This window comes from Convolutriloba macropyga, chromosome 2 (assembly GCF_964194025.1).
Source record: "Convolutriloba macropyga chromosome 2, txConMacr16.3, whole genome shotgun sequence".
NCBI lineage: Eukaryota > Metazoa > Xenacoelomorpha > Acoela > Convolutidae > Convolutriloba > Convolutriloba macropyga.
The window spans coordinates 72611908-72624660 of record NC_134469.1 but is presented as its reverse complement, the minus strand read 5'-3'; the positions used below and the strand labels follow the sequence as shown (position 1 = coordinate 72624660).

Below are 12753 nucleotides of genomic sequence, written 5' to 3'. Positions count from 1 at the left end.
TAACAACTGAAAAATCAATATAACGAATATAAATGAAAGTGCTAGGACAAATCCAGAATGACACAAACAAGAATGTGATGAATATGGACAAAATGTAAGGAAAACCGTAACAAAAAGATTAATTCTTGATTTTTGAAAGTTAGAAAAATTATTGTTTGTTAGAAAAAATCAAGAAAAAAGAATACATTTCATTGTAAAGCATTCGAGACGTTGAAAAGAAAACGAGACAAAGATCCATCCCTTGAACAAAACACAAAAAAAGAAAAGGCAGAATTCAAACAAACAAAATATAAAAACATTTTGCAGAATAAAATGTTCAATAAGCTTTTGAGACTGCATTTATGAAAAAAAAGTAACTGTTTTTCAAAAACTTAAAGACAAAAAAATGATTGCCAAAAACAGATTTTTATTGAAGTCTCCCATGTTGCACAAAAAGACTATTTCTAGTAATTAAAATCAAATTACAAAAAAAAACAGAAAAATTGGGAAAAAACTACCAAAATCGGATTAGCATATGTACAATTTTATAAACACAAAATTACATCCGGGTAGAAAGAGGCGTTGAGTATGTGAATTGTCGAAAGGAAGTTGCTACGTTAACTGATTTTTGACAAAAACACAGCTGAAAGATCCAAAATTGAAGAAATTACTAGAAAAAAAAGTCAAAAATTAACTAAAAAATCAAGAAATATGTGCCAATTGTGAACTTCAAACGCATTTTCAGGCTCTCCAAAACACTGTGGTATTAATTTGCGAGGTTTACAATTCAATACAGCATCGAATAAAAATCATTACTACAAAAAACCAAATTAAAAGCAAAAAAACTGGGCCACTTGACGAAAAAACGGCTAAAAACGGATATATATATATATATATATATATATATATATATATATATATATGTGCAATTCAGTCAAAAACTACTTTTCAAAGTCAAAAAGTCATTCACTAAACGCAGCGCATGATCAAAAAACTTCTCTCGCTCAGAAAGAATTAGTTCACACTGCAATTTTACTCGCTTTCGCTTTTAGGTCAAAACATCGTCTGAACGAATAGTACTTCCGGTAAAAAAAAAACCTTAAGAACACCAATACTCCTCTTCGAGTCGTAAAAAAAGAGAGCGCCCAATACAATTCAAATTCTTTGAATTGTAAAAAACCAAGAGAAGGCCAATAATAGCCCCAGCTATCGCTCTGCGGCTATTAACAACCAATATCATGTTGAGTAAAATTGGCTTAAAAAACAGGCAATTTTATTATCTGTTGTGCCATATGGTGTAGCTTTAAATGTACAAGACTTACATTTCTGATCTTGCCAGCACCATCAATGTTTTGCGATTGGTGATATGATAAGATGAGTTGACCAATAAGATGGCCTCGTTCTCAATTGTTTCTGGTGCCACTTGCAGAACAAAATCTTTCAGTGCCCGGATCCGGATTTCATTGGCTGTGCAGGCTGGTACTTTAGCTGATAAACATAGCTGATCTCTGGTGGTGAACTGAACTGGGACTGCATTTGAACTTCCCCCAAAAGTTTGATTTAACAGCCGGTTAATTGTGTCTTGCTCGTCTGTCTTGGTAATTTGGTACTAATGAAATAAACAGATTCACAGCAATTTGTACTAATTTTGTATTATTGTAGAAACAACGGGCAGATTGTCGGAATGGCTGCGAAGTAGATTTGCGTGCCGAATAACACAGATAGAAACAGAAAAAGCTATAATAGTATGAAACATACCCGGCAGATTGCCGGAAAATAGCCGCCGTTGATTCCAATAAGCATGACTGGGATTGAAATAACAGAAGATATTGAAAAAAAAGATTTTCGTACGAAAACATTTTTTTAAGTCCGATTTATTTTGATGGCATTTCGTAGTTGAACATACTTCTGTTTCTTAGAGAGAGGCTACAGGGGCTACTATCAATAACAATCAGCATTAGAGAGAGGTAACTAATACTTATAGGACCGACGTTCAAATAGCGGGCATCTAAAATTGGGCTTTATGGGTTTATCCCGTTTCTATTTCTGACTTCAATTTTTTATACTGACTGTTCATTTTGAATTGCTTTGCTGAGCAACTGATGTTCAAAATCACTTTCAGCAGAATGAGAGAAGAGAGAAACTAGCCTAGAGAAGTCAAAAAGATTTCACGCAAAATGTTGAAAAGGCGGCAAAATGAGGTAAAGCGAAACATTTTTTTATTCGACGAAGTAAAAAAAAAAAAATAGGAGCGCTATAATAGCCGGCTGAGAAGATGAGGGCGGCTATTAAAAAACATTCAACGATAAACTAAAAATGCTTGTTAAATTCATTCAGCTGAAGCCCATTTCTTAAGGACCTTTATACACATATGAGTTGCTTTGACTATAAACTAATTCGAATTAAACTGATGTTTTGAAGTGCCATTTTATTGATTGAGGTAAGTCACCTATGATCAAAATCTAGCACTCAAGAGAACAAACAATGAAAATATCATTACAAATTCCACACTTGGAAACAACATTCACGTTCAAAAACCAAAGGCTTGTTCGAATACTATATTTTTTACTCACATTTTAACGTATTTTTTAAAGTTTTTTTCAAGTCCTTTTTTATTGAGTGAAATAAGTCACCTGTGAACAAAATCTAATCGCGCGAAGGACCTAGCAAGTTGTGCAAGAGAGGGTGAGAAATGGCGCGCAAAACCATTACTGAGAGAAAGAAGTAATTTCGAAAATTTTACTTTGTATAGGCAGAACGAATTTAATTATCAAAAAATCCGTTTGAGAGCAGAAAATATCAACTCCGAGAGGCAAGTGTGGCTTTTCTAAAATATCTGCTATTTTATAGAATCTTATGCATCATACGCAGAAATTGTACGTAGGAAGATAAAAGGTTAACAAAATCATTTCGCTTGCGATCGAATAGTAAGAATGCGTTTCTCGCGTAAACTTTTATAATTGAATCACAAATAGAACTGGAATATGTAGAACACAGCCCGTGTGTAACGATATTTAAAATTAAATCGCGGTGCGTTTATAGCGGTTTTATTAAGAATGCTAATTCGCGGGGCGAAACAAGCTAATTATTTAATATGCCACTAGGGTGATTTTCGGGGCGATATGGCCGATTTAAATTACTGAATTGTTTCGATTACTGGATTGTTTCGATTTAACTGGAAGTTTTAATTCAGTATTGAAATCTAAATGAATATTGAGAAGAATGAAATTAACTTAGGCAGTAAGAATATGGCTGCTAAAAAATTGAATAATTTAGGAACAGAAGATTTCTACTACGAATTAAGAGCAGAATTAGGAGCACCACTCCAATTTTCTTAATGACAAAATTCAGTCTGAATTGGAAGTTTCAAAAATTGCAACTGCAGGCATAAGCAAATTATCAGGAGGGAGCTTGAGTATAACCAAAAATGGACTGATGCTTAGAACTAAAAATGGAATCATGTACCAAGTATAGTCCCTGTGCCTCAAATTTTATCTTCAAAAAGAATGAGTGAAAATTTTGCTTGATTTTAAGTTTTGGAATCAATCAAAGTATATTTCATAAATATGGAAAAAATTTTTAAATGCATTTTTCCTAAATATGGAAATATGTACCATGTATGGTACCTGCGTATCACATTTCCTCATCAAAAAGAATGAAAACAAAGATTTGCTTGATTTTCGTTCAAGTTCATAAGTGTGCAAAAAAAACTAGAAAACAAATGTACCTGTACTATTACTAAATAAATATGTGATTGGTGTTTTTTGAATTAATCAAGGTTTAATTAATATCACAGTCTCTGTTCATTTTCGCCTCCAGTGCAGATTGTACTAACGAGTCAATGTTGGGCAAATCATAAATTTGTATGACTGGAACAATTTGGGGCGAAACAACTCCAATTTCTAAGTATGTTGTAGTTGTTGAATTTTGCTCCGCAAGTGACTAAATTTTATCAATTACGCTTGTTTTTCAGAGTAACTGGCTTGAATACCAATCGATTGTTGGGTGTTATTGCTCAGCTTTCGTCTTTTTGGTGCTGCTAGGACGGCGGGGCACGGAACTGTCGATTCCTTAGCTGAGTAAGTGTTTTTTCGATTGTGTTTGCTGCGTCGCGGTTGTTGTCAGTATGCGCCGCGGATGTGGGTGTGTTGTCAGTATTCGGGGCATTTGTATCTTTTTTAGGGGTGGCGGCGGCGGCGGTTGTACGGACCTAACTGGCTTACGAACTCGAAAGTCTCTTCAAGGTTATGAGTTCACGGAATAGACAACGCTATCATCATCTCTTGATGGTTTTCGACTGATTCCTCAACTATCCGCCTCTTTCTCTGATGGTCGCTGGCGTGATAAGCGATCTTGTCTTGGGTAGATTTTCCCGTTGGGATTTTAGGTCGCGTTTCAGCTAGATTTGAAGGAGAATTCATTTTCCGGCCTTTTTACCGAATTTTGCCACATCAGATTGTTGGCGATTCGTCGGAGGTGTTCGCCAACTGTCTTTAATTCGCGCCGCGAATTGCTTTTGCTTTTTTCACCTCCACTACTGTAACTCTAAGCTCGCGTTCTTCACACTTGTCCTTCGGAATCAGGCACGGTATCTTGATATAAAATCTTGTTAATGACATTTCGGTATGAACGCCTATTTAGTTTGCGTTCGGAGCATATACTGTCCAATGGTGTGTTTGGCCTGTGGTCGAAATGCGCTTCAAGTGGACTACTTTCCAAAGTTTTTTTCCTAAATATTCTTCGATGCTATATTATTTAGTTGTCGAGTTTTTCAAAATCAATTGCGACTTGGCAGTTTCGTTAATACATCCCAATCTACGATTAATTGTCTGAATTAATTGCTCTACTAAGCTCATAGATCATTGATTGGCGGGGCGGAAAACCGATGTGATTTTGTTCACCAAAATTACTAATTTATCATCCAACTTGGCTTCTTTCCTAGAAAAAGCGAATGTGCCGCGGCGCGCCGTGTTTGAGAATATAGTTCTGCAGAATTTTTTGGATATATTTTTAGTTTTATTGTGTTCGTACGCTTCCGCTGATGGGAATTCAGAATAGCGATCATTGCAAGCTAGGGATTATACTTCCTGATGTTTTTCATTATAAAGGGGGCCGCGGAAATTGACTTGTACTTCCTCGTTGGGTCCGCTATTTTGTTTGATGTAGTGACACTGTGTTGATAGTATAATTCATTTTAAACTATACCAATTTTTATACAGGGGCCTTCTTTTGACGTTTTTTGATGTGATATATACGCTCATATAGGACCACCATGCATTCAAAGCCATATTTGTCATTCCCCGGCTGCCGGGGAAGGTTGAACGGCTGGCCTGTATGTAGGCGTCCTTGATGGATTGCGGGACCGCTGTTTGATCTCAAGGCGCATTCATCGAGATTTTATCTGCAGGTCTCTTGAAGGCTGTGAATTTAATTGTTCAGCTGCTTACACCTCTCTTTATTCAACGTCAGCCCACATTCTTTGACTCCCTTCAATACAGCAGGCGAGGATCTGCTTCAATAATTGTAAGGCAAGCGAGGAGTCTTTGGCGAATATTTTGCTTTGGCAAAATTCGAACGCGTCTGAACAGACGGCCGTGGGTGTTTCTGGTGTAGAGTCAGGTGTGTGTGTGTGTCCCAATTCTTGTTGGTGTCTCTGGTGTTTGCAGTTGTTGGGCTTCATCATCGAATATGTCTCGGGACGGGGTATTTTGCATAGACATTTCAATGATATTGATTAATTGCTGAGCGGTTCTTTCAAATTTAGTGCGCAGTTTAGATGAGTAAATTTTAGCGATCAAATAAACGGAGTGATTTTGTTCAGAGCTGTCAATCAGTTCATTTTTTCCATTTAAGGAATGTATTTTTGCGACAAATTTTGATCTAGCGTGATTTGTTATCTTGCCTTCAATTTGCTGTGCAAAAATATTTTTTTGGCTTGCATTATTAGCATAAATGGGTAATGCATGGTAATTGCAGTCATTTTGTGAAGCATTTGAGTCGGAATTTGACTTGTTCATAAGAAAGTGTTTTGCGCTTCGTTTAACTAGATCGAGTTTGGCCACTACGAATTACTCATCGTATTGTGTTATGTTACTTGCTTCTGTCCAATGAATGGTAGTCTTCTACTTTTGAAAATCACGATCTGTTCGTTTTAAGCGGACTGAATATTACATTGGACTTGTGCTAATAGTGTACCCAAAGTGGTCATCGGTTCGTTTGAGAAAATCTTTAATTTCTCCTTTATCAGTTAAACACTTTGCATCGTAACAGGTTTCTATAATCGATATTGCTTTGTCCTTCCATACAATAAAACATGCACTTCCAGAATCAAGTAATAGTAATATTTTGCAGTTTCCAGTTTTCAATTTTATGTTTTGTGGTGATGTGTCATGATATTCATCGTTGGTTATTGTTGCCACGCAATTATTTTCTGATGAACTGACGATTTTATCGCGCTGCGTTTCAATGAACCGAGTTTAGTCACTACAGATTCCTAATTGTATTGTGTTTTGTTAGGTGTTACTTGGTTAGGCTCGCACGATAAATAGTCCATCAAGCTCATTTTGTGAGTGTCAAATATTTTATTTCAAAAAAGAACGGTAAATATCGATCGACCCACCGTGTAAGTCTGCTATTGTAAGGTTTATTCGAACAGCGTTCTTTCATGATTGAGAGCAGTGCTCGGTGGTCTCTAATCGATCTAATTTTCTGTGCAAAAATACCTAAAGTATTCTCTCGCCTGTATAACCCTCAATAGTTCTGATTAGTTAATGTTTATTTGGGTTTCCACTGACTTCATAAAACGAGAGGTTAATGCAACTGTTTTCCAAACTGGAGGATCTATTTGTTCTAGGGCTGCTCCCAAAATTTCTCTAGACGCATTTTTTTGTAATTCCAAATTTTGTATTGTAATGCATATGGTGTTCGGCTCATATGAAATTTTTTTATTAGTTTAAACAATATGATGACGTAGTTTAAAATGGATGAAACATTTTGGTGGAACCGGGATGAATTTACTCAAATGGTTTAGGATTCCGAGAAATGCTCTTAGATTTTTTCTAAATATTAGATGTCTTTATCCTCACAATAGCACATGTTTTGGTTTCTTATGTTTTGATACCATTTTACAGGGTCATTCTTTGTTTTCTTTGCAAAGAGACCTTTTGATAAATTTCTCAGATCTTCTTCGTCCAGTTTCTTAAAGCATTTTCTGACGAAGTTTAGATTTTCATCAAAAGTTCCACTGCTAGTGATTAATATCTCGTCGAGAAAACAGTATGTTTTTGTGGAGCCGATAAGGATTGCGTCTATAGCTTTTTGGAACTCGGCCGGCATGCCAGCCAAACCAAAAAAACCTGTTTAAGGCCGTATGTGTTGGCCAAATTGCCACAACGTACGTTGAAGTTACAATGCCGTGAGGCTTCGGGGTGAAAACTGAGTTGGCTATGTGCGCATTTGACACATTCTGCGCAGCGTTTGAGATAGTATTTTTGAAAATTTTGTTTTGGTTTAATTACATGTTTTTTTAATTTTGATGTAGCCTTGTCCTAAATTTTTTTGTTTCTATTTTGTCTATTGAAAAATTCATGGCTTTTTCATGGCGCAATTGTGTGTTTTTAAGAAAGTGTGATATCACATGATGTTTTCGACTTACCAGTTCGTGTTTTTAGTCCGGGAAATTCCGCTGCAGTCTACTCTTTGACCGGATTTGGTTGGTGTATTGATGCAGTTCACTATTTGTTGGTTGCTTGTTGTTGTCTGATGCAGCTGCTCAGAGTTTCGAAAAAATCTCTTCCAATGAATGGTAGTAGTCTACTTTTGAAAAACACGATTTGTCAGTTTTTAGCGTACCAAATGTTACATTGGATTTGTGCTACTAGTGTACCCAAAGTGGTCATCGATTCGTTTGAGAAAATCTTTAAGTTCTCCTTTATCAGTTAAACACTTTGCATCGTAACAGGTTTCTATAATCGATTTTGCTTTGTCCTTCCATACAATAGAACATGCACTTCCAGAATCAAGTAATAGTGTTATTTTCCTGTTTCCAGTTCTCAATTTTATGTTTTGTGGTGTTGTGTCATGATATTCATCGTTGGTTATTGTTGCCACGCAATTATTTTCTGATGAACTGACGATTTTATCGCGCTGCGTTTCAATGAACCGAGTTTAGTCACTACAGATTCCTAATAGTTTTGTGTTTTGTTAGGTGTTACTTGATTAGGCTCGCACGATAAATAGTCCATCAAGCTCATTTTGTAAGTGTCAAAAATTTTATTTCAAAATTGAACGGTAAAAGTCGATCGACCCACCGTGTAAGTATGCTATTGTAAGGTTGATTCGAACGGCGTTCTTTCATGATTGAGAGCAGTGCTCGGTGGTCTGTTCAATATAAATTTGTATCGGAAGTTTCATTACTTAATGTATTCTATAACCCATACAACCCCAAAAACTCTAATTCGTTGATGCTATATCGGGATTCCACAGAGTTCAAGAAACAGGACGTTAATGCAAGTAATTTTCAATCTCAATGATCTAGTTGTTCTGGGGCTGCTCCCAGTCCTTTTCTAGACGCCTGCCATTTTTCTAGTTTCTAGATTTGGATTGTAATGCTTATAATGTTCAGATTGAAAGAAATTTTCCGATTCTCTCAGTTTTGGTTCTAATAAGAACACATAGTTTGAATTAGATGACATATTTGTGCTCGATTTGGGTTGAATTTACTCAAATGGCGTACGGATTCGAGAAATGATCGTAGTTTCAAGGTATTAACAGACTTTAGCTTAAGAATCGCTTTTGTCCTAGCCTCCTAAGTCTTGATACTGCTCTTTTGAAACTTATGTCCTAGCCATTTGAATTACTTTTTTAAACAATGGCATTTTAAAAAAAATTTCTTCTCAGACTTTCATCCTCTAGTTTCCTTAAGCATTTTCTGACTATAATTAGATGTTAGTCAAGTGTTCCAATAATATCAAGTTATATATTTTTCGAGAAAGCAAAATGTTTTTGTGTGGGCCAATTAGGGTTGCGTCTATAGCTTTTTGGAACTCGGCCGGAATATCAGTAAAACTATACCGTTTTAGAGCGGTATGTGCAGGTCGTATCGCCACTGAGTATTTGCGGTTACATTGCCTTGAGGTTTTGGGTTGTCCATTGAGTTCGATATATGCGTATTGCAAGTCAACTGTTGTGAAGTATGACTAATTTTGTGACGCATTTAAGCAAACTATTTGTGATATGAAATGCACCAAGCTTTCTATGTTGGGAATCTGGTATTTTTATTTTTGTGTATGGAATTGATCTGGACTTTCGAATCTAGAGTCAGCTTTATAGAGACATCTTTCTTGACAATTATTACGATTTGCCAAACGAATTTTTTTGTCTGAGCATGACTCCGTTGTTTTGATGTGGCCTTGTCCTATAATTTTTCATTTTCTGATTTATAATTTGTCTCTGTTTTTTGACTTACCTATTGGTGTTGTTTTTCCGTGAAGTTTTTGGGACAATTGTTCTTTAACGGGATTTGGTGTATTGGTGCAGTTCACTATTTGTTCGTTGTTTGTTGTTGTTTGATGCAGATTCTCAGAGTTTGGAACAAATCTCCTCTAATGAGTGGTTGTAGTCCATTTTCGGCAATCACGAATTTTGCCTTTTTTGCGCATCAATTGTTGCATTTGATTTGTGCTATGAGTGTACCCAAAGTGGTCACTGGTTCGTTTGAGGAAGTCTTCATGTTCCCGTCTTCATCAGTTAACCACCTTGTCTCCTGAAAGTTTTCTATGGTTGCTACGTCCTTCGTTACAATGGAGCACACACATCCAGAATCGAGTAGTTATCAGATTTTGCTGTTTCCAGTTTTAAATTTCTTGTTTTGTGGTGTTTTATCCTGATATTCGTCGTTGGTTATTGTTGGCGCGCAATTAACTTCTGATGAACTGTAATCGGAAAAAATTTTCGGACGTTTTTCTGCTTCAGTGTAGTTTTCGATATTTCGTACTGATTTTTTTGTTTTCATCTGTGATTTTCGGCACATGTTTGCGAACTTGTTCAAATTCCACAGGTAATGCTTTCTTGCTCAATGCAATACAATTTTAGTTTTGATTTATCTGCCATGCTTTTCCACAGTATCTACACTGAAATGCCTGTTCCCGACTGTTAAAGGTTTGTTGTTTTGATTAGGTTCAATTGGGAGGCAAAAACTACTGTTATTTTGAATATTGCTGATTGTGAGTTGTGCTGCACAAATTATTTTCATTTGTTTTGCTGTCACACTTCCATGTTCAGGTCTGTTTTTAGAGCTACACTTGGGTATGTAATTTCACAGAGCAAATGGCGTTGAATTTCTGTGTCAGATATATCGATTATAATTACGTCGCGTTTTTCCGTCTCTTCACAATGCTCGAAAAAGCATTTTTCAGCTAGTTCATTTAGCACGCTGTAGTATTGTTCGGTAGGTTCTCGTTTTTGTTTTCTTGAGAAGGAAAGGTATCTGTTGAAATTTATGTTATGTGGTGGGATGAAAGATTGTTCCATTAGCTTCTACAATAGGGTTCTTTTCTACGGCATACGGTTATTTTCTGTTTTAATACTCTCCTTCCTTCTGTTCGGATGCTCAAGTATAGGAGGAAGACGCGGTTCAGATCACAAATTGCCCAAGGCAAATCAGAATAAACTTTTCCAGCTTCGATGTCTTTTTGGCTCTTCAAATTACAGGATAATTATAGCTGAGCGCTTCTAGATTTTCGTTCTCGTTCAATTACCTCAGTGGGATTGTCAATGGGTTTCTAATAGTTCGATTCGCGTGGTAGCAATACGTTTGAGGGAGTTGGACTGCGAAGAGAGTCTAAAATTATCCCTTTGGTATGAATTGCCAACTTAACTTGGCTACTCCACCTCTCCAAACAAAGCGGAGATCCCGTTGATACGTTTTTTTAAAAAGAGAGCTAATCCCGAGGGAATGTTTCTGAATCCTGCTGGCGGCGCAATGTCGTACACAGTTCATGTGTAATGATATTTATGATTGATTCGCGGTGAGTTTAGACGGGTTCTATTTAGAATGCTAATTCGCGGGGCGAAACAAGCTTTTTAATTTAATATGCTAACAGGGTGATTCCCGGGGTCATACGGCCGATTTATATTACTGAACTTTTTCGCTTAGCGAATAGAACGATTGAACTGGAGGTTATAATTCAGTATTGAAATCTAAGTGAATATTGAGAAGATTGAAATTTACTTGAATAAGTTATGAATAAGTTTTGAACAGAAGATTTTTTACTACGAAGTAAAAACAGAATTAAGAGCACAGCACCAAATGTATGAACGACAATATCTAGTTTGATCTACATATTTTTCCACCTTTATTAAATAATAAAGAAGAATGTAAAAATAAAAAAAAATGCACCCCTATTTCTCCGCTTAATTAATGGTGGAGGTGTGTAATTAAAAGAGTATCATTTTAAAAATGCGAGAGGAAGAGTGAGAAAATAATTTTAAGGGTGAAATAATAAAGGTGTAAAAAGTAAAGTGTAATTTTTAAGAATGTAAATATTCATTTTTGCACTTTTTTTCTCACTCTTATTTTTTAAAATTATACCCTGTTAATTACACTCTTCCACCCTTACTTAAGGGGTGTATTTTTTTATTTTTACACTCTTTACACTCTTTTTCCCGTTATTTTAGGGTGAAATCCTCGACCCGGGGAGGGAAACTTGAGTATTACCAAATATGGAATGATGCATAGAAATAAATATGGAAATAGGTACAGAGTATGGTACCTGTGTACCACAGAGTATAATGACAATCATTATAGGAACCATCCAATATCGCCCAATCTTGATTTGGCAATTACGGCTGTATACACACTTACTGCAGCGTAGATGTGAATTGATAGAAGCTTCTCTGGGTACTCTAATCTGACAAGGTTCCAGAAAAAGTCCTGCAGGAAAGGTACTGGAGCGTCCAGAAAGACCAGTAATCTCAACTTGGGAAGACCTTCTTCCTGCATACAAGGCATAAACAATTGAAAGCAGATATAAGAGGAAATTTTTTTGATAAGTTGTACCCATTCTTTGTGGGCACGCAACTTCTATCACAATCACGTACCATTTTGACATATGGTTACTTGACATTCCGCAACATCGCATAAATTTTAACTGTGGGTCAATGGCTCTTCCAGAATAGACCCTTAGATCAGCTCAAATGTTCTTTCTCTGTGTTGTTTTCACTAATCTGACACTATATTACTCAACAGGTTCTGACCAAAATGACCTGTTATCACCAAAATGACCAACTCGATTACAAAAAGGGGACATTTTCAGAGAAAAATTACAGGGTGTGACCTGACGCCCGAGAGAGCTTCAGTCATGGTTTGATATGGGGTCTGATCAGAGGTCATTTAGATCTGGATGTTCTTTTCGGATATTCTTCTCTCTGAGTCTGCATATATGGAAACAAACCTAGCTAAGTATACAAGTTCGCCAAATGTGATACATTTGCAAACTAATACAATGGAAATATAATTTTTAAGAAGTACTATACCCTAAAGTTTGCAAGCTGACATAATATAGGTTGCAATAAATCAAAAAATGGTATTTCTCTACCTTGATTTCAAAATTGATTAAAATTTATTTTAATAGCACCTGTTTTAAAACATATCTCTAGTCTAATCATTTCTTAATTTGTTAAAAGAGCACGTCTAAGTTTCACGTTGTTGGACAAAAGAGTCAAGTTTTTTGTTGCAATTTTGGCGGTTTTTGAATCATCTTGAAAGTTGCAATA

General features: G+C 36.1%; 1 protein-coding gene across 2 annotated transcripts in view; it reads right to left on the bottom strand.

Annotated features, from left to right (window-relative positions):
• The window catches only part of LOC142335442 (procollagen-lysine,2-oxoglutarate 5-dioxygenase 1-like), a 95337-nt gene that overhangs the window by 30162 nt on the left and 52422 nt on the right, over window positions 1-12753 (bottom strand). For both annotated transcript variants that reach the window (XM_075383934.1, XM_075383935.1), the window contains exons 9-10: window positions 11843-11974; window positions 1302-1588 (exon numbers count right to left, since the gene is read on the bottom strand). In XM_075383934.1, the coding sequence (XP_075240049.1) occupies window positions 1302-1588; window positions 11843-11974 (419 nt within the window). The remainder of the gene's footprint in view (window positions 1-1301; window positions 1589-11842; window positions 11975-12753) is intronic.